The sequence below is a fragment of the Enoplosus armatus genome, chromosome 16, assembly GCF_043641665.1.
Source record: "Enoplosus armatus isolate fEnoArm2 chromosome 16, fEnoArm2.hap1, whole genome shotgun sequence".
Lineage (NCBI taxonomy): Eukaryota > Metazoa > Chordata > Actinopteri > Centrarchiformes > Enoplosidae > Enoplosus > Enoplosus armatus.
In genome coordinates, this window is record NC_092195.1 from 16,125,947 (window position 1) to 16,153,391 (window position 27,445).

The 27,445-nt window shown below is 41.2% G+C and overlaps 1 protein-coding gene across 1 annotated transcript in view; it reads right to left on the bottom strand.

Annotated features, from left to right (window-relative positions):
* sdc2 (syndecan 2) overlaps positions 1-27,388 on the bottom strand; it is a 39,782-nt gene extending 12,394 nt beyond the window's left edge. Inside the window, exon 1 of the mRNA XM_070922258.1 lies at positions 27,118-27,388. Coding sequence (XP_070778359.1) covers positions 27,118-27,177 — 60 coding nt within the window. The 5' untranslated portion in view covers positions 27,178-27,388. The remainder of the gene's footprint in view (positions 1-27,117) is intronic.
* Positions 27,389-27,445: the final 57 nt, after the last annotated feature.

Here is a 27,445-nt window from a genome sequence, read left to right on the forward strand (position 1 = left end):
CTGCTGTCTCTGGTTCTCAACTATTTCCTTAAGTCTACCTCCAAACTGCAAGGAGCTTAGAGAGAACCACAACAGAGAAAAACAACATCCCTCTTGGCTTTCCAAGGATGGTTACTTACTTATACTTATATATAAGGCATTGTGCTTCACAAAGTTTTGGGAGATAAACTTATTCGCCTTCCTGTCCAGAGTTAGATGAGAAGATTAATACCACTCTCATATCTATACATCAAGAGTGAAGCTATAGCCAGGAGACGCTTAGCTTAGCTTAGCATGAAGACTGAAAGCAGCTGGAAACAGCTAGAGTATCCTATCAGCTCATTTATAAACACATTATATCTTGTTTGTGTAATCCTTACAAAAACAGTTTTACAGAGCGTTATGTGCCGGACCTTTTCTTTCTATCTTTATTTTCTCTGTTTAATATCACTGTAAAATTTATATATTTGGGTTTTGGACTGTTTATCAGGCAAAACAAGCAACTTGAAGCTGTTACTTTGACTAAACAATGAATTGCTAATCAACGTGAAACACTTTAGGCCCAAGTTTACAACAGCCTTTTATGGTGTAACGCTTGACGCTCTCTTTGCCTCTCTATTTGCTCAGCTGTATTGACTTTCATAATATCAAGGTTCTTCATATGCATACTGTGACAGCCTTACTCTGTGGAGTGTATTGTCTGCTTTGTTCTGTCCTGTGAAAGAAATCAGTTCTCATTATCACAAGCAGGCAGACAAATATCTGCATCTATGAGAAAACTCAATGATATGTGAAGGGGAGGGTGTGTGTGTGTGTGTGTGTGTGTGTGTGTATGTGTGTGTGTGTGAGAGAGAGACGGAGAAAGAGCCTGTTAATCTCTAATTAACAAAGTAAAGGTGGCAGATTGGCCTGCTGGCTTTCACTTTATCTGTTCTACTTGGCCTGCCACAGATCCATACACAAGGTCAATACAGCAGCACAGTCTAGCAAGCAGCAACTGGGCTCCCTCCACAAGCCCCCTCCCTTCTTCCTCCCACTGCCTCCTTCTTCAGCTGAACTTTTTTTCTTAATAATATCATGTTCCTCAACATAGAAACATGGGAGTCTCTCAGGTAATATACTGATCCTTTAGCTTTATGTTATTGCAACCCGTTTTAATGGTTTCCACTAAGCTGTTTTTTTCCATCAGTTGGTTATGGCGACAATACTACAATACCCATGAGCCTCTGTCACCAGTGCTATGGAGAAGAAGCCTTAGCTGCTGAATTAATCAAATCAGAAAGTTAATTAATTTTACTGAACATTTTATTATTGGTTTTCTCAAGAACATAATCTAGGAGGTTTGCCCTGCCGTTAGCACAACGCACAGTGGCGTTTTACGCTGTGACTGGATGTTTCTTTTCAGAATGCACCCTGGGAGTCATAGTTACTCGTGGAGAGCCTTTGTTTGCAGTTGTTTACGTTTTATGATGATGATTCAACCGGGAGAGTTTCGCGCTCATTCAAGCTGTCGAAGTGCTCCAACTGTGAGTCACGTAACATTTCCTATGGGAAAGATGAACGACTTCTGGAACCAGCAGTGCCCACAATGGTAAATGTCTTGTTCATTTTCTGCATTGACAATATCAGGTGACTTGCAGTTGGAGCACTTTCAAGGCTTGACAGAAAATATGTCGTCCTACAAGACTGTGTACCTAAAAATGTATAGAGAGAAGTCAACTACAGTACAACTTCCACGTAGCATAAGAAACATTCTGCCACGAGAAGTCGGTTTCAGTGAAACTTTCTGTTGCTAGTAGCAACCACTACTGAGTTCAAAAGCAGTTTAACTGACATTGTTACATCCATGTTTACCTACTACCCTACTATTATCTGCAGGTACTCTTTTCCTAATACTTGTTTCATAATTGTTAATTTAGTTTTTCTGCGGTTAGTTTAATGCTTACCAACCTAGCCATTATTCTAGCTGTCTGAGGCTAATGTGTTGTGAATACGAGTAACGGTTAAATGACTGTCAGGCTAACTGTACGCTATGTATTTTACTCTTTTTTGTTTCCCAAAGCAAAATCTTCAAAGCCCAACTGCTGTCTTCAACCGTTATTATACTGTAAGTGTGTTTAGCTCGCTGCAGGAGAAGAAACATCTCATCAATGAGGTAAAAATTCTGTGTGCATGACACTAATGGTAGACTGAAACTAAAGATTATGCTCTTTAAATGGGATTTTAAAATGGTAGAAAAGCTTTCTCCCACAACTTTCAGCTGTATTGTGGAGAGGTAGGGAATAAGAGCCTCCCTAATGTTTGGAGCAGTGGACAGTAGGAGAGGAGTGACAGAAGAAGACGAGTCCAGGAGAGTTTGATGGCTATATAGGGCGACAAATTGGATTCCCTGAATTCATGCAGCATCGGCCATCAACAGAGCAGACAGCTGCTGCCTTCATGGAAGAAGTATGAATAACAGCTGGATCCGTGATGGTGTTGTTATTAGAGACAGACAAAAACAGGACAGGAGGAGTTGGCAACATCGAAACATTCAATTTGTCCCAGCAACACCTGCTGATAACTGAACAAACTTGCAGCAAGATAGACAGAAATTAGGTCTCTGTGTGTCATGTATGTAGGCGGTGAGCATTGTTTGGAAAATGTAAATAGGAAGAACAGAAAGTAACAGCCGCCTACGGGACTGTAGGAGAGGATGTCCAAACTGTAACTCTAACAGGCCAAAAAAGGTTTGTTTGTGTGTGTGTGTCTGCCTTTGTGCTCTTTGAACCCACTCTAACTTTTATTGCCCTCCCAGGGATCATAATAAGGAACTAATTGATAGTCTTTAAGCCGCAGGCAGAGGAGAGGGGGAGTTCCTGCAGGAAGTCAACACAAATCAAACTCTCTCTGAGCCCTTAAGGTCTGGAGTTACTCCAGCTGAGTTGTGGTGGGTAACAGTCGCTGTGTGCATGTGTGTGTATGGGGTGGACAGACAGAGAGGAAATGCGAAAGAGAGATAAAGAGAGAGCGATATTCTGGAGTTGACATTGGCTGTCTACTTATCTTGTAGTCGCCTCCTCACTTATCCACACAAGCTTCCTACCTAATATCCTACCTATCTTACATGTAAACCTGTAAATAGCTTGCTGTTATTCCTCTCTGGTGATGTACAAAAACAAAATCGAAGAAAACACATCACATCAACACAAGACGACAGGTTTCATTTAAATTTGTGAGAAGATGATGTCTCCGAGATATATTTATTTCAGAGGCTCAACACTGTACAATATGCTATGGAAATTTTCATCCCTCCCCCTCTACCCTTTTCATTTTCTCCTTGGCCCTGAAGGGTTAGATCACGTTGCTTCTGTAGGTGAAAGGCCCCCCTTCAACAACCTGAGCACAAGCTGTGCATGTGGGTGCGTTTGGCTCAGATTCATATCGTCTCCTATTCCAAAACAAACGGCCGTCTAACATAGAAAGGCATACGCCACATTCCACAGGGCTCAAGCCCGTCCATAAAGGGGGTTGGCAGGAGCAGGAGGGGTTTCCAGCTCAAACGCCCAGGGGTGTCTGTACCATACTCTGCTGTGTGCAACTTGTGGCCTTAAAACTGAAGGTGGACCACTATTAGAGATGTGCACATTTAAAAAGATAAGTCTAGTCATATTCTATATCTATCTTATTGTCAGCAAATCCCAAAACCAACAGAGATCTAACAAGTAGTGCCTGTGTAGCCAAAACCTGATGGAGCTTATTCCTCCGTACCACAGAGCTCCATTGTTGACCAAAAACTATTACACATCAGTGAATCACAGTTGCACTGGCTGATTTGTTCCTTCATTACAATAAACACGGGCTCTGTAGTTTATTCTGAGTCAGTCCCTTTAACACCATCCTGCCGAAAGTATTGTGAGACAGACACATTTTTGGTTTTGGTCAGAAAAAAGTCACAAACTCTCAGTAATAGATCAACTTACTAACACTTGCTCAGCAAAAACCTCCTCCATCAAAAACAGAGCAATGTGGGGCTTCCCGTAGGAATCCTCTTTTACTTCCTGTCAAATTCAAGTTCATTCATTCATAACTTGTGTTTTAGCCCTATGAGGGTCTGCCAACTCCTGAGGAAAAACACCTGGGTCTCTAAACTTGCTAGATGTTTGAATGTCTTCACCAGCTACTAAGTTACTTGGGCTCCCTACTGTTTTGCACTGAGCAGGTGGCTGCTGAAAGCTGTAGTTTTATATCATGGGGTCGGCCACAGCTGTTGTGAGTGCAAATGACCTCATAATAAATTGAATTAACTGTACAAAATGCAGCAACACTTTTCAATTTTCCAAATATAATTTAGAGCGCTTCAAGACTTTCACACAGGCGTGAGAATGCAGGTGAAAAGATGTGTTACCCTTTGGTTCGTCTGACACTGCCCTGCACCCTATTAATAAAAGGACGAGACCAGCCTTTTACGGGTGCATTAGCACAACTTTATGTCCCCATAAAGATTTAAGTAAACGGTCTAAGGCTGCAGGACAATCACATGTAGCAGACCTTTCTGAGAGTGTTGATGCTCAACGGACGTGTCAGCCTGCTACTGCTGAGCAAATACATCGACTTTCTGAGATATAAGACAGATCAGCTGCCCCTTCACTGCACAAGCATTTTATGTCCACAGAGAGAGCATCAAGAACTAAAACTGGTGGCTGTTGGGGGGACTTTTGGTTGATGGACAGGGTAGGAACTAAAATGATAATTTTTAGTGTCGATAACAAACACGGGTAAAAACAGAAAGCTTGAGCGAGGCTTACTGAGGCATCTCTGGTTGTATATTGCTCTAACTCACACCATGTGAATAGTGCACATGGGTAGAATCGTAACCCTGCCTTACCATAACGTGCTGCTTCTCAACCAGCACCACATGGTGTTTTTTCCTTCCCACAGACCAGTAAGACACAACATGGCGTGGCTATGATTTCCTCCCTTGCAGTATTGCTTCCCAACAGGAAGAAAGTCAATTTCATGGTTTCCAAGAAAAACAGACACATGCTAGACCGCTGACAGGGCAAGAGTGAACAATGGTGGCCGACTCACTCTCACTCCTACCTGTCCAGTTGTGTTTAGAGGCTAATGTAGGCAACAATGGAATATGCAACCAAAACTGTGCAGCATTCCTATCTCATTGCATCTTTGTATTTAGGTGTATCTGTGAGTGTCAGTGTAAGAATATGGATTTCCTCACATGCCGCAACACATTACAGCTGATTTACCTCATCTCAGACCACTAAATATTTCACCAGTCTAATTAAAGGCTGCCTGATCCTGTCAAGTGCCTCTCTAGAGGCCCTGATCAGATTTAATGTAAAGTTAATGTAAACCTTCTCACTGTGAAATTTCTCCCTCAGCGCTGCCAGAACTCATAAAGAGGAGAACAATGTGGAGCTCATGTGGCTTCAACATGGCCCTATTTAGAGAATACCTCAGTGCTGTGGTATCCAGCCTCATGGACCGTAACTGGCTTTCTTTCTGCCTTCTGCACAAGAAGGAACTCTGCAGATTCCCAGGCCTAGCGAGCCCTGCTGCTCCCTTCTATGAATCCCGCCCTCTCATCCTCCCTCCTGTACGCCTCCCTGCTTGCCTGTCCACCGGTCAGGAATAGGGGAAATTCCTCAGCTCCGTTAAACAGCTTCTGATTCGCACGGGAAAGCCTAGATTCTTTGTCAGCTGTGAAACTCTAGACACTGGGAAATGGGCTTCACCTTCCAGTCATCTCTGGTGCTGAGGAGGGGGGAAACAGAAAGATTTGCTGCAGCACGGCAGCTTTTTTCCCTCCAGACAGGAGAGAAATATGAAGCTTAAAAGAAAAGTGTAGAGAAGAGCAAACACAGTAAGAGAGAGAGAGAGATTTAAGTGTGTTATATAAAACAGGTTTCATATTCTGTCTGACTCAAATAACCCGAAAGCACTAAGGCGCAGCATGGGAACAATCTGGAGTTTCTCCATTTAGCTGGAAGTGATAGCACGGCCCATATCATGAATACCACATATCAAAGGCTCAAACCACTCGCAGGGACTCAAAATGGAGTCGAGCCATGTACACAGAAATGTGAGCAGCTGTATGAATAAGAGACAGCGCTTGTTTAACAAGTGCTGATAAATGGAAAAGAGTTTTACAAACGGTTCAACCCTCCTCTGGAAGTAGAGAAGAGCCTTCCCTGCCCCTAAACTGACCAATCACTGGTATAATGTCCCCGCCTCTATTCTACTCTAGTTGCACGCTAAATGTCTTTATCCTGAACATAATTCTTGAATTCAGAATGGGTGAGAATAGGACATCATGGAGGCTATACTGCATTTGAATTAAAAATCTAATTTCACGGGGGCAACTAATTACTATTTTCATTAATGATTAATTTCTTGATAAATCAGTTAACGGTTTAGTCAATATAAAGTCAAAACATGTTCAAAAATGCTCATCACAATTTCTTAAGCCCAAGTTGACGTCTTCAAGTTGCACATTTTGTCTGACCAGCAGTTAAAAACCAAATAACATTGAGTCTGCAACTAACGATTCTTATCATTATTGATTAATCGACAGATTATTTTGAGAGAATTGAGAGAAAATGCCCATCACAAATTCCAAGGGGACGTGTTCAGATGTCTTGTTTTGTCCAAACAATGATATAAAACAGAGAGAAACAACAAATCTTCACATTTGAGAACCTGATGATATTTGTCTTTTTTCACTATTTTTGTTTACCAAATGACTGAATGAATCAGTAATCAAATTAGATTACTTTTCTGTCAATCAAAAAATCGATGAATCGACTAATCGATTCAGCTCTAATTAACTTTACTTTCACATAAGACAAATAAATGCTGTAACTAGGTTGTGTTTTCATGGAAAATGACTTAATCAACTAACAAAATATTGGCCAATACTGTTTGTGTCAATCAACTAATCAATTATTTAAAATTTAAAATTGTTTTAGCTCTAATATTACTATGTTTTATTTAGAAAAAGTTACTTTTATGGCCATCCATTTAAGTTAACAAACCATTCTTCAAACCAGCTGGGTGGAACAAAAACAAGCTAACGACAACAAGAAAGCCCCAGGTAAAGGCAGTTACAGCTGACACAAACACACACTGAGACAGACTTTACAGAGACATCATCCGTTTCAGCCTTTAATTAAGGGCCACCTCTGGCTCTTGGGGGCAGCCTTTAGCTGGACTAAAGAGGTCCTCTGTTTCTTTCTCTCTCATATCTCACCAAATCATGGCTGAAAATGACCTGGCCCGCAGTGCCCACTTAACCGGGGGAGAACATTAGCATTGTGACAAAAGCTTATTCTCTCAAAAAGGTCTCAGTGAACCGCCTCAATTCATTCACTCTTAATATAACATGAAACTAATCGGGCATCTGGCCCTCTATCGATGCAGAATTCTCATCTCTCTCAGTATCACATTAATACTCGCTTAGCTTAACTTTTAGCCCACAGGTACACACGATACGAGCCTTTCGTCTATGCAAGAGCAGGAAATGAATAGTTATGCTGCTAACTTAGCAGGTATTCTCCAAGGAGCTGCAGTGTATATTAAAGAGAGGAGAATATAGAGCCTGTATAACAGCCCCCGTCGCTGCCTGTACAAGACTTCTCATCTTTCAATCCTGCCATGTAATACTCAGCTCAGTGGGCAGGAATGTGTGCATATACATCGACCTCTATTTAAATGCATGTGTGACTGTTATCTACCTCTCTGTGCCAACAGGCTTCTTGTTCCCTTGATGCGAGCGTACGGGGCTTGGTTGTGTAGCATGTGGCCCAGAACTGAAGCTCTGCTGTGTTCAGCTGCTGTCAGCAGACAGACAGACAGACTCTCCTGGTTTAAAAGCTGGGAGGGAGGGAGGGATACTTACAGAGGGTGCCAAAACCATCTGTAAGGGAGTGCAGGAGAGAAAACAGGTCTCTCTTTATCTCATGTCCTTGGACCAGCCTGGTAAGAGGACAGGGGCAAGATTTGCTTCATTTTGTTTAACATTAGTCATTCAATTATTAGTTGGTGGATAATGTCTGCAAAGATTGAGAGAAGTATTTTAATAACCTTTTTTCTTTGGCAAACATTTGAGTACATATTAGGATGCAGAAATACCATTTATATACATTATGTTTGCACAAAAAAAAAGCCATTTCACCTGCAAAAATCAGGATGTATTTAAGAAAAGTTGACAAATAAATGTGCATAGTAACTTTGACTCATGTATACAAACACTTCAGACACTTAAATAAAGGAGTGCTTAAATAAAGAGAGCCATATATTCTAAAAGTTCTCACACAAATTTCAGTCCATGATCCAAATCTCACAGCAATCTTCAAAACAAATATTCAGGCCTAAACAGTGATTCAGACACACTTTAGTCACTGCAAGACTGCAAGACTGCTGATGAGGAAGCCTCTACTTATAGAAGCCGGACGCTCGCATCCTCTGACCTCCATCGGGCGACACAGACGCTTTGCTGGTTCACATATCTGCCGTTGGCATTTGACTTTCATATCTGACTAGCTAGCTAGCAGCATTAACTACTGCTGCTGTAACATGCTGCAGAAACGATCCACCACAACCACCAATACCAAATATAATGCAGCCTGCCTCGACCTCTGAAACAACTGTCTTTATTTCAGTCAGTTCAGTTTTGTTTTTGCAGTCTGACTTTTTGCCTCTTTGTCACCAGACTATTTTGCCAACAAACAACTGAACCACTGTGTGATTCATATTCATATAATCATTCAAAATGGCTGTTTTATTTTTAGTTGTTTTGAGTTAACTGTGGGGAGGTCACATGGCTTGGAAACCTGCATAATGCGGAACATTTCAAATTCAGTGTTATTACTACGTGTTTTGGATGCTTTTATAAATCAGTGGATTGACAGATGAATGGAATTATATTTTATTTGCATTAGAAACCACATTCCTAAATAAATGTAGCCACCATTATTCAGCAATAGCAAAGACTTCAAAAGCTTCACGGGGCTCCCAGCTGAGATCTATCATGCTGTTTGTTATATAAACCTCTGCTGTGCATGCATACACCTGTGCCACGGGCAAACACACATTCGCAGTACAGTGCCTTGGTTACACACACACACACACACACACACACACACACACACACACACACACACACACACCTCAGATATATATGTACACTGTTAACACATGAGCTGCCACATGTTCATGAACACACAAACTATAGACTGTGTTGCTTTGTCCTGTGCATTGACCTGTCTTCATACAGTGTGCACATAGACAGCTCTCTTTTTCTCACACAAACACACACACACACACACACACACACACACACACACACACACACACACAGTTCCTCCATCAGGTCGTCGGTGTCTCAGTCAGTGCTCTGGAAAGGGATGAATGCAGTCTTTCAAGCCACAGCAGGCCTGCAATATCAACCATTCCTGCACTTACGCAGGTGCTGCTGCTGCTGCTGGACGAGTCAGTTGAAATGAATATTTGCAAATATAGTAGATATGAGTGTGTGTGGTAATATTTCTAATCTACACACATAAACAGTGTACAAGTATCTTAATCACCTGAGAGGCAGATGGGGTCAGTCAGAGTTCCCGTGTTCTGCACCGCTGACTGCACTTTGTCAACAAAGCACACACACTACTGGAATGTGTTTTGTTTGAACCCTATCACTATAATTAGGCTTTGCATATGTGTGTGCATTTCTTCCATGATGCCTGTGCTTGCTTTGTACTTGCACTCTTTGTTCTTGAACTGAACAGTCGTTCAAGTATTGCTAAATGCTGGTCATGTAAATTACATGCTGAATACTGCATACACCAAACATCTTTGTGCTCTTGAGTTCAATCTGATGGGGAAAAAAGAAAAACACACCGTGGTACTTCACAAGTTCTGTCCTTAGTCTCCTATTAGCTGTTCTACCTCTGGCATGCACATAATGTCTAACATAAAGGGGGACTGCTAAGTGTTTTAAACTCAGTGCCCTTAATCTTTGAAACAATGGCATGCACATAGTTTCTGGCTCAAGAGGGGGTCAGTGTCATTAATCACTGATCATGTGCTTCAGACTAAGAGCTAAGCTAATCAACTTGTCTTATACCAATCAAGGTGCAGGGTCAATTCACTTTCAGCTCAGTCAAATGTGAGTGTAAATTAAAAACAGTTCGCTCCATACAAGAGAGGCCAATTAGTCTATCACTTGTCAGGAAATTGAATATGCAGAGAACCTGCAAAGAACAAAGATAACCTGCATAACCTTTTTTTATATGCAGTAGATGGATTGTCAGTTTCTGTTGTTAGTGGTTGCAGCCAGCTACACAATCCTCTAGTGCTCCGTGTCACAAAACGCGTCTCTCACACCTCACACAGTCTGGTTTTCTCTGTCACTTTGTCAATGGAAGGGCATGGTTTCCATCAACTCTGCCTTTTAAAAGCTTGTGTGTCTCGCTGGTGTTATAAAAATCCCCAGGGCAAGGTGTGTGTGATTGTGTGTTTAGCATTTGTGAACCCATGTGTCTGTACTCACATACTGCATGCACATGCACAAGAAAATGTGTGTGCATGTGTTTGCTTGATGGATGAACTACATAACCAGTTTTAAACTTAATATAGTCTGCCTTTTCCCCCCATTTTAGCATCTCTTGGTCTTTGTGTGTGTCTCTAACCAATCTGTTGCCAAAAAAAAGCTCTTCATTGCCAGATCATTAACACCACAACATGAAAGCTCTCTCAAGGACGGCAGGGGTCAAAGTTTGCCCCATGTCTTCCTCACCACATAAAATACAACAGATATAGAGGACGGATTGGAGAAGGAGGAGGAGGTATGGTGACCCTGAAAGCTCAACAATACAGAAACGTGCAGCTAGCCCCACAAAAGAAACAGAAATTAGTTAGAAAACCAGGCGACACGAAGAAGTGATGAGTCCTGATGTCGATGAGCAAACAATATAGACAACAAATAAACAATTTTTTTTTTTTTTAGTTTTAAGATTCTGATTGCACGATTCAGATATTATTGCAGATATTTGCTGTAAACCTAGCGTTAGCCTTTTGCAGATTACTAACCAACCAATAAATAATGGTATATAATATCTGAATCATGCAACCAATTACTGTTACCTCATTTCCATTAAGTAAATTGAATTGTTTTTATTTCCGTTTAGTATGTGTGACTTGCAGAAGTTCTATATTTGGATTTTTTATATTCATTTTCTTACATTGCACATCCTTCATTTGCTTGTGTTTTGTGTATTTTGTGTATTTGCTGTGTTACAGTGGGTTGAGCCAGTGTCTCAGTGCCACCGTTAGAAGGAGAACATGAAAGACAAGCTGGGTCTTAGTTAAATTTGTTTATTCTATTCAACTTTAAATAGTTTACCTGTTTCCAGTTATAATCTGTCCATTTAACAAATGCATTTTAGATGACGTGAATTGGATTATAAACATGTTACTAGAAGAGAAGAAATCCAGATAACCAAAGTACCAAATATCAGTATCAAGTACACCATATTTTCATGCCTGTTAAATACATATGACCATTTATGCACTTATCAGCGTGCAGAAATAAGATGATGTGCCACATTCCTCCATCCAGGACGCCAATCTCTCACTGCTGTCAGCTCTGACAAATAGGCCTTTATCACCTGAGATGAAAGCCAGAGGGGAGAGGGAGAAGCAGATGGGGCAGAGGCATGCGAGGAGAGAGGAGGTGGGGGGGGGGGATTTCACTGCTTTGTTGGCTGATCTGGTTCAATCCTTGTGGTGCAGCGATTGAATTCCCATCCAAGCCTTTTCCTTAAGAGGATTTGGACTCAAGGGAGTCGGCAGGCCACAGGGCTACAGTGTGAGGGGAGGAGCCCGTGATGGGATGATGGGAGTGATTGAGGAGAGAGAAAGGCATGGAAATTGTAAAAAAAAAATAAAATACAAAAAGCAAAGGTCAAAGATAAATTTGAGGCAAACATGTTATCAGAGGGGGGGGGATAATGTGTTAGCTATCTAAAGACAGGAAGGAAGCAAAGATGGTGAGAAGGGTTAATGACAGAAGTCACACACATTATAACAGGTAGACGAGATGGAACGTGAAAGAGAAAAGGGACAGTGACAGTTTAAGGAGCGGATAAACAGAAGGAATAAAGAGGCATAGGAAGGATGAGATGACGGGAGAGGAGCGGCAGGTGGTGATCTCTGATCCCATTATCCAGGGCTAATCCTGACCAGCAGTTTTGTGTGTGTGGTGGTGTACATGTGTGCGTTTTTGTTGTTGGCATGATGCTCACTGACGCTTCAGGTCTGTCAGTCAACCTGTAGCCAGATTTGAGGTCAAATTGAGCACGAGATCTGCTCAAATGGGGCAAGGGTTAATTAACAAAACGTGTTAAATAAGCATATGTGCAGAAATAGACTGGAATATCTTAAAATTGTCTGTATTTCAATTCAATTTAGAACAAAACTGTGTAGCACTTCAAACACGATGCACTAGCCCATAATACAACTAAAAAGGATCTCAATTAAATAAGAAAAAAAGCATGGAAACTGATCAAAAACATGAACAAAGTATAACGTAATTAAATGTTAAATCTTGACTACAGCCATCTATTCAAATTCACGATTTAGTCCTACCAATACTGGGACTCTTGACACGAGTTTGGCTATTGTTTTAGTACAGTATACAGTTTTCTTATGTTTTAACAAGCTATTTCTTTGTCATTTCGTGCTCCTTTTTTTCTCTTGTGTCTGTCTGCTCTCCATCTCACCCTCACTCACAAAACAACAGACTTCTGACAGCTCGCTGCTTGACAGATGAAACACGGCATGTCTCAGCTTACATCCACAAAATAATAAAACTCAGGTGTAAACTTTTCAGAGTCTGAGAAACAGCAGATACAGTGTGATTGGGGTGGGTCTGGTGTTCAGTACATGAGAGTTGGCAGCCCTCGGCGCAAGTCCCAAGTGCTGCCACTTCCAGTACAGTATGCACAGGGTGTATTAATAGTCAGCTAGCCAGTGTGTCTGGACCACAATGTGTTTGTGAAACAAAATGTTCAACGACTGATTCATAAACACACCGGTGAAATTAGAGCTGCTGCATTTTTACTAATAATAATCACAGAATTATAGTCTTTCCTGTTGCTATGATCACAATAAAACAAACATTGTTATATAGGGAACCAGAAAAAGTCAAATAGGAACTTTTCGTTCTGTTACAGAAGTAAAAACAACTCATTCAAAAATACATTGACAATCGTAATAATGCAAATAAGTAAAAGTCCAGCTTGGGAACAGCTTTACTCAACAGCATGTCATGTGGTTCACTCAATATGTCGAGATAAGGATGGTCATTTTTTAAAAAAGCAATCTGATATCATTGTACATTCAGCATTTCTGTTTTGTATCCTTTAACGTACACCATTTCCCATTAGCCCCACACCATCGCAGGTTAAACGCCACCAGCTGAACTCCATGGGTGAGTCGAGTGTTTTCAGACAGCAGAGATTACAGCTTCCGAGGGAGCTGTAGTTTGTGTACGCTAACAAATTAAAATTATGAAGGCTTTATTTTGTCTAATAGTGAGTGCTGTTGTGGAGCACATTTAAATTTTTTCAGAAAGACCGACAACAGAAAAGCTGAATGAGAGATTGCGTTGAGTATCAGAAACAAGTGGAACAGAGGCTAGCCTGGACGTGACGTCAAGACTTTGGCTCTTTGTACATCGAGACCTACATGAAAAATAGGTCATAGATCAACTCAGTTTAATACCGGCTCATAACCTAAACATAAAAGCGATATGTATGTTTTTGCTTTAATGATCAAATGAGAACTCCTGTCATCAGTGCATTGTTATGTTTAAAGAGGGTTTTATCTGCTGGCTCTAATCCAGTCTGGGCCACCATGTCACATGATGATGTCGGATGACTGCAGTTGCAGATGTAGATGTGCAGGTCATTATTAATGTCATGCTAAGATGTTAAGCCTAAAAAAAAATAAAATAAAATAAAAAAAGTGTCCAAAGACACTGTAATCCCCTTTTATTTAAACCGACGAAAGAAAGACCAAACATTTTCAAATCTTGGGTATGAGTATTATTATTCAAGTCAGGTTGAGTTCAAGTTTACATGACAGACAACGGATTATGAACTCTTCATTTAGTCTTTGTGAAAACTGCCAAGGCAGGGGTGCTAAAATCAAGCTTTGAGTGCTCCTGTGGGGTGATGCTCTGAAAATAAGCAGCACTATAATGTCTTGACACATGCTAGAAGTGCTAAATAGTTTGGATATGCTCCATGATCCTGACATAACAGGCATGACGTCCTCAAGACTCAAGTGATGATGCACTTCTTTCAGGGTCTCCTTAACCATTTCAGCCTTTAGAAATGTAGCCTCCGACACGAGTTTTTAAGTCAGAGTTGAAGGGCACATAAGTGAGCGTTTCCATGGCAGGACATCTCTCTCCAAAGATGGGCAAGTTGAAAATCACGACAAAAGGGCAGCTCTCAGTGGGCTGCAGTATCAACAGTGACTGGATCCAACGTGGGCTAAGCATGACTCATGTAATTGCACATTAATGACACTGTCTAATTATGGGTGTGTGAGCTGAGCAGCGTGCCAGACTCAGTGTAGGGTCCACAACCACACAGGTTTTTTAATCTCTCGTCTCCATCAGTATGAAAACTTCAAGCTAAAATATCTTCAAACGCAAAGGAATTCCTTGTTGTTATGTTTCCTTGGCAGTATTACCAGAGTATACGTTTAATTCCTGCAGTGGGTTTTAAGTATTGTAAGGCCCACCGACATAGAATTTATGAGCCAAACACTGAAGTTGATTACTGCTATAACAATGTGCACACATACACCTACAGAACCTTATTAAACCAGGATTATCTTAACCAGTCATTGATACTGGAGCTCTAAAAGCACGACCTTTTCACCGTAACACAGTTACCTGTGCGGATTAACAGTGTTGAAGAGTCACCTGAGGCTCAGGTGGCAGGTGCTGAAGATTAGCCTGCTGTGGCTAGAGAGCTCTTCAGACTTCTTAGCAGCGTAGTCCAAACTAATTCGAACTTGGCATGCAAACACCAGAATGCTCACTGCAACACAAGGTCTGTTCATATAATAGTTACGGTAGGAGCAGACACGATCAGCTGATTAATAATTTTGGTAATTGATTCATCGTTTCAGTAATTTCAAAAGCAAAAAAGCCAAACATTCACTGATTCCAGCTTCTCAAATGTGATGATTACCTGCGTTTCTTAGTTTTGAATATCTTTCTAGTTTAGGATTTTTGATCGGGAAAAAAACAATCTGAAGATGTTACTTTGGACACTATTTTTTCACCTTTTTTTTTTTTACATTTCATAGACTAAACAATTAATCAACTAAACAGAAAATATGATTGGCAGATTAATCAAAAATAAAAATAATTGCTGGATTATTGGATTGCTGGTTAAAGATTAAGAAGCTGCAGCGATCCAGGCAAAATAGTTGCACTTCCTTTGGTTCATAAAGCCACCATTTCACCAGTGTGAAACAACAAATGTGATTTTGTTTGGAGAATACGACCTTACGAAACAAACACCAATCACACAAAGAGGAAGCCATTGTAATGTACAACACATCTGTGTGTCTTTTTGAACGATGTTTGATAGAAACACCACAGCACCGTCTGCTCAGTTCCTGCGCTTGTTGAAACAAACTACTCCACAGCTAAAAGAAAAACGCTTCCACATTTTACATATGCAGGCCAGCTGCTCGATGCTAGATGCATTCTTCTCTTATCAACCAAACAACAGAAGTAAGTAACAAGTGAGCTCAAAAAAGTATGAGTAAACAGCTCACATCATTCCGGACGATATCCTCCAGCTTTGATTAGCCCCTAACTGGAAAGACTCTTCTGAGGACTGCTTGCTTTTTATATTTTGTTAAATTAAATTAAGATAACACTCTCCCACTTTTAAGGATGGGGTGCGCATCCCTAATGTTGCAGCAAAACCACCTTGTCTTGGTTTCTTTGGGATCTTTTGTGTGGCTATTTAAAAAAAAAAAAGGTTCTATCCTCTGGCTCATATTTGGAAATGATGGGGTGAAATTCTTATTCATGTCCCATCCTATGTAAATAATTGAATTCTGGCAACCAAAATAGGCCCAGTACTCGAACCACAGCTAGGCTGTATTTTCAATCTTTAATGACTTTGTAGATGAATAAGCTGGGACTTTGAAAGAGTGCCAATTTATCAAGACAGAAAAAACGCTTTCAACTGAGAGAACACACAATTAGCAAGAGTCCAATCTTTCCCATCCTTTGGATGCAGGACAGAGATCACTAACAAAACTCCTGCAGCTAAAAATGGCTTTTAATGTGCCTGCCAAACCTCTGCTCCCTCCCTCACGACATAGCCTTTCCCAATTCTTTCCCTGTGCTGTAATTCTGCAAGAATGTGTGGTTTCTGAAGACTGCAGTCTGGCTTTCCTGAAAGGTCCAGAAACAACACAAGATGCTGGCTGACTGGCGCTCCACCCTGGGCTCCAGGTTTTACTTTACCACCTCCTTTCTGATGGGCTGAGGATGCTGGGGTCTCAAGAGAGGCACAGTATTTGTAAGAAAATACAAAAAACAGAGACAGCATTTGCACAGCTCTTACGGGAACCTTTGAAAACAATAAAGAGGTAGCGGTAAGCTCTAATCGATGTTATGTGCATGCAAAAATCTACAAAGATATGCTTTGAAAGCTGGGGGACAGAGGTTGCGGTGGTACATCCCACACTAAAGAGGAGCCACTATCAAAAACCCACCAGGCCACAGATGTTTCCAGCTGCTTTTGCACTGCAGGTCTAACAAAACTTGTCATAAAGCCTCTTGCGGTCACCAACTCACACATAGCGAAGTGCAGCCACACTAAACAAAAGCAGAGGCTGCAACAGTAAGCAATCATCTTCAAAAAAGGAATCTTCAATGGACTCTTCAGAGCCGTGTGTTGATGCATTGAATGTGGAGGCAGCTCTGTCTGCCACACGCAGATGTAGCGGGGTCAGTGGAGTTCATTATATGCACACTGTAAAAGCGGGATGTCGCAATGTCACTCCATACTGACTATAAAAAAAAGTCTCAAAAGCAGGAGGGAGCTGATGGAACCACAGTAATAGGTATGAGAAAATCCAGCAAATTGTGTATTGCTCTCATCACACGACAGAAGTAGTCATTTTGACTTATCAAGCTTCGGTCACGGGGTGTAAGAGAGACCTTTTTTCTCATTGACAATGAAACGACATAGACCTTTAGATAAAGGTTAGATAAGCCATTTTCTCAGACTTGACAAAGCTCCTTCAGAGCCACAGGAGACATTATACTACTTTCACAGGCTGAGTAATTCTCTCCATGACTAATACACTGATTTGAGTGGAATTCCCCATTAAATTTGACTGGGTTTAGCACCGTGACAGAAACGCCACTACAGTTGATTGAAACACAGAAAACTATTTTCATACGCGATTCATGGTTTAAGTCATTTTTCAACCACAAATGCCAAAACCTTACCTAGTTTCAGCCCCTCAACTGTAAGAATTTGCTGCTTTCTTTGTCTTGTGTGTCATTTTTGTGATTTCCTGTTTTAGGGTTCTGAACTGTTAGTTGGACAAATAAGTTGGACTAACAGGCAACTTAACAATGTCACCTCGGGCTTTAGGAAATTGCAAATGATTTTTCACAATCTTCTCACATTCTATAGACAAAACGATTAACTCAGAAAATAACGGGCACATTAATAGATGATGACAATCATCATTTATTACAGCCCTTATATTAATGCTACTTTAACACTGACACTGGGGAAATGAAGAAAGATTTCCCTTGTGTTTGTTTTAAGCTGCGCTGTTGAGGGTTTTTTGTGTATTTTGTGTATATCTTTCAGGTCTACTAATGTGTTGAATGGATTTCCTCTCTCATAAAACATTTGGAAAGCAGAAACATCACATCATGCGTGGAAGTTGCTCCTGTATTTGCTTAAAAACTGTGTCAAGGGTTAATTGAGCTACTAGTACTACTGGATACAGGAGACGACAGAAGTTATCCAAAATGTTGTGAGGCTACGACGCTTAAAGCTGCTTAAAGCTTCTGAAGAAGAACCCTCGCTCTCTTTACATCCACTATTTAATTCTTTGTGATGAATATGAAAAGCCCTACAGAGACTGTGTTGGAAAGCTAGGAGGCTCCAGCGTCTGCTGGCTGCCCAGGCAGAGAGGATATCCTGCTGAGTCTGGAGGATAGCGGTCATGCAGCCGTCCCACTCATCCAGCCAATCACTTGATTAAACAAATTATTGTCATCAAAGTAATCAAGCTTTGCACCCTGCCTGCCCGCTTCCATTATACCATGAAAACCGGTTTAAGCACGGCATGGAAACGATACAGATTATAAGTGAAGCTATGACCTTGGCTGATGTCACTGTCAAAAGGGCTTATTTTTGGGGGGTTGGAAGCAAGATGGAGAGAGCCGGAGAGTGAAACGGTGAAAGCAAGAGAGAGACCAAGAGAGTGTCAATAAGGACAGCTGGTTTTTTTGACACTAATAATGTGCTTAAAATCTTTGGGAATATTCAGTTTCAAATTTCCAAACCCAGAGCACACAACCTGAACACAGTCAACCATACAAAAATAGATTTCCAGTAAAGGGGTCAAAGGGTCAACCGTGTACCTGACTGTGGACATGACACATTCTGACTGGCAGCCTCTGTTTGTTTAGAGACCTCTGCCTGAAATTTTCCACCCATCAAGAGGGCTGTGTGGTCACGCCCGAAAGGAGAGCGCCAGCAATGAGCGTGTCAGCGGTATTTGCATTTAAAATCAAAATGGATTCCATCTGACACGGTTTCTCTGGTCTAAAGCCTCTCCGGGCTGAATAATAAACCCAATCCCTCTGCGTAATGGAGGAGTGACTGCTGGGGCGCTGAATGCAGCGTGGTGCTCTGCTGAAAGGGTTTACAGTCGGCGTTGAGAACACAGATGGCTGTTAACAGAATGCATTAGTAAAGATTAACTCGCCTGTTAGAATCGCCACATTAGTGCCTCTGATCATGTTAACAACCACGGCGGAGAGACAGTGTGTGGTATGATAAGGCTTGAAATTTGACCTGGGGCTGCACAGTTAATTGTGTGTGTCAAATTTACTTGCAGAAATATATTTTATGAGAATATTGGCAATATCAAAATGTAGATTATCCACCAGCAAGTGAAGATACTGGAAAGATGCCAACCGTGCAGAGAAGTAATATTTTTTATAAGGGGGTATAATAAAGCGCTGGAATGGATTACCCGATCAACAGAAAATTAATCGTTAACTAACGGTTTATCTTTTTTCAGCAAAAATGCCAAACATTTGATGATTTGAATTTCTGCAACGTTAAGATTTGCTGCTTTTCTTTATCTTATGTGATGATAGACTAAATATTATTGGCTTTTGGACTGTTGGTCAGGCAAGAAAGAGGCTTTAGGAAATTGTGACGGGCATTTTCAAGAATCAAGAAAATAATCTTTGCTGATACACAATAATCTGTTGAGTTTAGTTGTCCTACACTTTTTTTTTGTTTTTGCAGAAGATGAGGTTAAAGGATTGTTGAATATCTTCACAATATTTATTGAGGAATTAAGGAATAGAATTAAGGAATAGAAACAACGTTAAGGTTATAGAGTTTCTGTCTCCATTCATAGAGCACAGGAAGAGCTGTGTTCAAAGGTTTTACTTTTTTACACTGCAAATCATTTTTAGGGGGGAAAAAGGATTAATGTACGAAAAAAAATCATGTTTTTTCAGATTACAGACCATAAATTAGTTTCAGACTTGCTGTGAAAGGGCCCTCAGTTTGATCCTCAGTAGCAAATAAAATTCTAGTATTTTCTCCTTTTAATTTAGTGCCCATGTCCCTTTCTATATTTGCCCCCTTTTTCACCACTGTGAGCTCATTCAGTCTTACAGTGTGAGTCACTGTCTGGACTGGTTTGATGATGTGGTCACAGTTTAGACTTTCAAACATCGGATGTCTGCCACAACTGTACACAGGAACATCTGGACACGGATCTAGGGTCTTGACATCACGGCTCCTCCGAATCAAAATAAGGAAATGAAGCAAACCTCAGCAAAAGTCAGCACCCACCATTGCCTTTGAAATTAAACTAGGATTAAAAAACTAGGATATGAAAATGTTTGTTTTTGCCAGGAAAAGAGTGTTGGAGACAGATGCACATTTTCTAAGCACGGAAAAAAAACTGGCTTTTTATTAAATTACAGGTTATGTGCTCACCAGGAAATTATTAAAAGCTGGAAGCATTCAGGAGTCTACTGAGACTACCCACGTGGAGACAGCGATGGAAACACATCTACTTCCTGTTTGGTTTTTTTGTGAGCCATTACAATGACAAACACATCTCAATAATGAATATTCATAAGCGCTCAATTGAAGCCTTTAAATTCACTGCTTTTCACTGAAATGAGATGAGTTTACACACCAGCATGCATTTAGAGGAAGAAGTGCTATGTTCTAGTTCACTAATGAATTCCTCTCTCCAGCTCATCAGCTTCCCCAAATACCCTCTGGAGTCTCAAAGGTCTCTCATGAAAACAGCTCTAAATTAAGTGACTGCATGGAGTATAATTTGCAGTTGGTGATACACCCTGCACAGAAAGCTTGATTTACACGCTTTAGCTCATTCGGTGCTGTTTTGACTCGAGATGGGGGAAATAATGGAAACACCAGACATTCGAAGTACATTTTTCTGCTTGGAGGAACGCCAGTGCAGATATCAATTTGGTGCCCTTTAGAGACGATAAAGCGTGCTCGTAAATATGAGTGCGCACAGATGTGTTAAATGTGCCGTGCCGTTTTCCGCAGCAATCTTGGAAAAACCTAGCTGACGTCATGGCTTCAAAAATCCACCATTTTTTGAGGAGGCGATAGTGTACAGATGGAACACATTTGGCCCATAAGATCATTGTCTATTCAGCAGAACAAAGTCAACCAAGAACGTTTCACGAGCAGCATTTGATTTCACTTCATCCTTTAACGAGTCGACCAACTAAACCTGAACTGGCCACAATCTACGCCAATGATATTTAATACAGCTTTAAAAGCAATTTTTTTCTTAGTTGGAGTTACAGGGTAAACTGCCTAATGTCAGAATTTCAGCTTTACTGCATCAACCCCATAATGTATAATTCTTACGTGCTTTGACGTCTCTGGACAGTATAAATTCCTCCCAATAGCACTGCAATAAGGTGTGATATTCAACAAAGTGGAGCTGAAATGATTAGTCAAAGTATTGATTAGTCAATTGACAGAAAATGAATCTGCAACCACTTTGAGAGCCGAGTAATCATCATTTTTCCAGGAATGCCAAACATTTCTAAAAACCTAAAGATTTGTGTTTTTTCTCTGTCTTATGTGATAGTTAACTGAATATCTTTGGGTTTTGGACTATTGGTCGGGTAAAACAATACATTTTGAAAATCCCGCTTCCTACATAACATGAAATCCCATAAAGTTAAACCAGGGTGTCCACATTGTCAACCATGTTGAACCATGTCCAGAGGCCTTTTTATGATTAAAAGTAATGTATTTAAGTCAAAGCTATTTTTTTCCAGTAAAGAGTATAGGCTCTTTTGAGCGTAGACTCTTGTATTTTTTTGTCCATTGTATAATAAAAAGTCTGTGTCCAAATTATATTAATTTTCATTTCTCTCAATACGCTCATTTTGGCATAAGTGTATTCTCACAATTGCCAAATAGAAAAAATGATAATAGCTTGATAAGAGCATGCTCCATTACTTGGGTCTTCTTTTTAAATTACATGAGAAAAAAGTGAAAGCACAAAGTATCTTTTACAGTAATTAGAAAGTAAACAGTGGGCAGATTCCTAAAATTCATACAAACTGTTACCAAAGACCAGACCAGACCAGTAGACCAGTGGTCACATACCGAATACCACTAGTAGCACTCCGTTTACCACATGGGTTTGTCTCTGTCATTTCACCCCCTGCCAAGTTAGACACTTTTCACACCTCATACAGCAAAGCTCCAGACAGGTCCTGTCTGGCTTGAGAAAACCTGAACACCAAAAGGGAGGCAGGGTTCACACTCTGCCCCCCCCCCCACTCCTTTTCCTTCATCTCCTTTTTCTTTTCCTCCTACCAACTGAAACTGGGAGGCAGGAGGCAGTAAAAAAAAAAAAAAGAAAGAAAGGAAGAAAACAGACGTCCTGACACAGGGTTTTACCCATTTCTCTCTGTCACAACCACAATCCCCTCCACCCCAAGCCCTGCCAAGGAAGTTTCCATTTGCTAAGCTAATTAAATAGAAGAAAAGGGGGGAGGAAATAAGGTGGGAAAAGAGGAGAAAAGAGAAAGAGTAACGTTCCTGGACTACTATGTCTAAATATTTTCATCCAGATTGCCACAAGCACATGCAGAGGCTTTTGTTGTACACCTCTGATAGTCTGGAAGCTCACGGTGGCTGTGGCCCAACATAAACCAGTGCTGCTGTCGCCGGTTTTGCTGCAGCCACATCTCCCTAATCTGTTTTCCCTGTGCCTTGGTGGCTGGGATGACAGTGTATTTTAAACATGTGGCTATAAACTTGCACACACACATATCCAGAGGGACATAAAAAAAGGCACGGATGCCCAAACCAGCACACACAAACACATGCACAGTTAACAGAGTTTGACTATTTGTGAGTCTTTACTAGTATGCACAAGTCCCTGCCAAAGTAAGAGCCTCTTCCAACTCGTCAACAAGAGAGAGGAGGAGGAGAGAGGAAAGCAGCTCCTTTCAAACACACATACGTCCTGCAGATGTTAGCAAATTCAATGCAAGCACTCACATCTTAAGGGAAGGGAAAGAAAAAAAAATGGGGTGTATCTTATGTGGGGGGGGGGGAGGAAAAATATATCCTTTTCCTTCATTCCTTCCAGTTGCCTGAGAGGGAAATATAATGCCACTGTTCTCTGGCTAAAAAGAAAGAAAGACACTGTGGTAATGACAGGCAGCATATTGACCATGCTGGCAGAGAGATGTGGCAAGAGGGGAGCGCTGTAGAGGGGGACAGAGAAAAACAACACAGGGGAGGCAAAAGACCATGTGTGCGAATGTGTGTTTATCCACTTCTCTGTGTGTGTGTGTGTGTGTGTGTGTGTGTGTGTTTGTGTGTGTGTGTGCCTGCATGGTGACAAAACAGGAGTTCATGCGTGGACACAGATGGATTCAGGGAAAAAAGGGGGGTGGTGGTGGTTGCTGTTGTGCTTTCAGTGGTCCAGCAGCCCCTGCCTCCTGCCTTCTGTGGAGTCCATTAGCGATTGCATAATGCTTGGCAGACAGGGACCGATTGAATGCACCCCCTGAAGGGTCGGACACCAGCGATGAGGTAGGTTGCTTTGCAGAGCAAGAAACTCGGTGTTCCCATGTGTGTCAGTGGCGGATTTATTCGAAAAATAAGAAAGAAAGCGGTGGCTTTTTCACTGTCAGACAAAACACAAGCCGTTTCAGGCAGGGGGGCTGCTTGTGTCTTCACTTTGAGGAATTCTAGGTTAATGCAAAATAAAAGCGCATCATTAAATATACAGCAGGAGAAGCTGCAGTCACAGCACAGCATCTGGCCTCTGCTTCTATGTGGCACTACATCCTTTCATTTCTCTACTCCATCATTACTCTTTTATACTTTAACTTTTATTACATTCTTTATTTGGTAATTTTCCTCGCATATTATTCCTTGCTGCCTTTCTCCCTTTACATTTCCTTCTCTTGCATACAGAATGATGGAAAAGAAGGTAAATATTTTGTCCATCAACTGCAGACAGACAGCATTTTACTTATTCATCATGAAGTGCATTAGAAATGAAGTACTTAAGATGAAACTTATTGCTTTTATCCCTGGAGAATGAAGAGAAAATTTCCAATGTACACACTTCCTGCGGGCTCTGAAAGCCTTGTGCTGTGCAACAAAATGAGTGAAGTATTGCATTCAGTTCAGTAGCCTTGGAGAGTGTGATTAAAAAAAGGATTAAAAAACATTAAGATTCATATAGCCTTTATATCAATCTACGCAAAAGGAAATACTCGTGTGGGTTATTTGTTCTCGTGCATCTAGGAGTGAATGACGTGTGTAGATGTGTTTGTGTGCGTTTTACGAGTACTTGTCTGGAGAAATGCACTCGACAGCCTTAAGTTGATAGGAAGGTCAGCTTTTGCATCTGGGCTGTTCATTTCATTACCAGCAAATCAGGGTATACAAAACCAGCATTCAAGCCAGAAAATTAAACTAGAATACCGCTGTGGGACCTGGATAACACATCCATCACAATACACAGCCTGCACCTTTCCCCATCCCTTGAAAAGCCATCAAAAGGCTTCAAGTTGAAGTCTTGTGTTTGGTGCCTTGGCCTTTTCACCCTTGAAATAACATAAGGGATTTTCTCAGGGTTAGCGCATCTTTTCTTTTTGACTATTTGAGGGTAGTTTATCACAGCAGTCCGACCTCACTGGCCCTTTTGAGAAAACACTAAGACAGCTTTCACCCTGCATCATCTTCATGAATGCCCAGAAGAAGAAAAATAAACAGATATGTGAAATCTTCCTTTTGCTGGCTCCAAAATCCCTTGAACTTGAATGGAGTCATTCCATGTAATTTTTCTGTCTCTCTCTCCTCTACCACCCCCCCCCCCCCCCCAGCCTCTTTCTACAGCCACACTCCAGTCTTCCTCTGAAGTGATTCTTTTGAGTCCAGCATCAGAGTGCGAGACAGCACTCAGACCCCCCCCGTAAATCACAGATGTAAAGGGAGGTGAACAACACCCACGCTTCCCACCAAAACATGACACAAATTACAGACCACAACATCTGGTGAGTGGCGTGCACCGAAAAAACGCGGCAGGGCGGGCTGAGCATATACAGCCTAGCTTAGCCCAGCCAAACTCTTCCTCCTCCTCCTCCTCGTTCACAAAAGTTCTTGGAAGAAGAGGAGTTGAAAACATGAAAAAACAGAGAAGAGTTGCAGAAGAGAGCAGACCGTTACAGTTCCCTGTGTTGACTCATCATCTACTGAGAGATATTATAACAACACACAAGCAAGGCTACACTGCACTCTGCAAAACAGTATTTTCCTTCAACTGGAGGCTTTAACATGTGCAGAGACCTCACATGTTGCATTACTGCCAAAGCATTACTAGCTAAGTAAGCTGGTGAGCAGGCAAGCCAACAAAAAAAAAAAGCAGAATGAGGAACATTAACAGTTTCAAGACAAAAGCACAATCATTTTTATATGACCGTATAAGACTGTGGGTGACAAAAACAATTACTTTTTCAAAGCCACGAGCAGTGAGTTTATCGAAAGGTTTTCAAAAGCCGCTGAGAGTCATACTGTACCTCGGTGATGTGATGGGGTAATTAAAACACAGACCGATGTGCCTAAAGCAGGTTATCAACCACTTGTCAACACCAGCGCCAATATTGAGAATCAATGTCACATGTCAAATTCCAGTGAGGCCTTCAGGGGACACAAATAAAGGGGAGGCGGATATCGATCAGGTTAAAGTGTATGTGTGTGTCTGATTTGTGGGTGTAAAGTCATCTAGATGATAACGGTCAAGCACGCCAATCTTGCCATATTCTTGTAATGGACTACCTTATATTTTGCCAAAATAAGGTGCTTTTTTTTAATATCATAAGATATTATACTGTAAGTGACCAGGAAAATATCATATATATAACCTGCAATCCTAGGTAGTATTGTACTTCATGCTACCTTGGTGAAACTCAATAGTTGTGTAGTGTTGGTAGTGCAGTACTGCACTGATTTGTCAGTGCCCTGGTGTAAAAAGAGATCATAGAAAAACATGTAAAAAATGTACTCAGAGGGTGACCTCATTCAAAACAATGACTCATAAAAACAACAGTGTCTGAATCAGCTAATTGGACAAGCGGCTCTAACAGAGGAGGAGGCACTGCGCCAAGCGACAAGTCACAACCCACAGAGAAACAACAGGAGGGGACAATAATGACAGGGGCTGCACATGAAAGTGCCAAAATCTGTCAGTCCTACAACCCGGCCAATTTGCAGGGCGACGCACACTCAGTGAGGAGGCACGACTCTGACTTGAACCTGCAACTGGATCAAGGAAATAACAGGGATGAACAGCAGTATATATAAAAGTCTGACCGTTACTGATGATAAAAAGGGGAAAAGGAAAATTGAGAATGAAAGTTGCAGTATTGCTCAGGTTATTCATCTAAATGGCACCACCATTCAATGATAGCCACCAAAAGGAAGAAGAAAACAATGATTTATCTGGATAGTGAGCTGGATGGCTCCAATAATGATGACATTTACTCAATAATGCATCTATTTCAGTGAGCATGGACCTGCACTGCTGTCATAGGGACCCACATTATAACAACAAATCACTGTAATAAAGCTAAAATACTGGAATAGAGGTGCTCTGTGTTCCCTAATAGTCAGCGTAGTGATCATATCCTTCATTTCAGATGTCATACAGTCTACAATATTCCCGTTTAATGTGATATTTCTAAAGCGTCCCTCTAAATTGTGTCTTTAGTGGTTATGCAATTACTTCATAGCTTTGAAAGAGATATTTAAGCAACAAATACAAGCACATTGAATGAACTTCATCCATATAGTCCCTTTAAAGCATTGCTCCATGTTACAAAAAAGGGGGAAAAAACTGAAGCTGAACTCCAATTGGCAAGCAGTGAGCAGGCTCTATATGAGCTCGTCATGCACATTTCAATATCTTATTATATATAAAGAACATTCTTGTGCAAAGTGGCAGCAATACGTCCGTCTGCTTAGTTGTCAGACACAGATTCAATGGACAAACAGTCTGACTTCTCGGCAAACTACAAGTCAAACGTTTCTCATAGCTTATTCCTCCATATTACAGCAGTGTTTTGGATTAAATGAGAAAAAACACACATGGAAATCAGAAGATTTTCTCAAACAAACTGCACTTTTTTTTCCTTTTTTTTTTAAAGCAGCTAGTGGTCCGTACGTGGACCCAAGTTGCCGTTCTCCCCCACAGCTATCACTCCCGTTTTAAGTTTGCTTTCCAAAAACTTACCGTTTCCCCGGAGAGGAAGACGGTCAGCCCGAGGGTCAAAATTATCCACACGTTCCTCATTATTCCTCTTTCTTAATTACAAACGCGTTGTTACGAGCGAAATGTCAAATCTTTCCCCTCTTCTTCTTCTTCTTCTTCTTCTTCTTCTTTCTCCCACTCGCTTTCCCCTTCGCTCCAACTCCTGCCGCTTCTCTCTCTCAGGAGTGGGATCCCACCGGATACGTGTTGCGTGTTGGTTATTCCTCCCCCCCTCTCTCCAGGCACTTCTCTTTTCTCCCCCCTTATTTCCTTTATGTAAATCTGACAAGATATTTACAAATTAGCACGG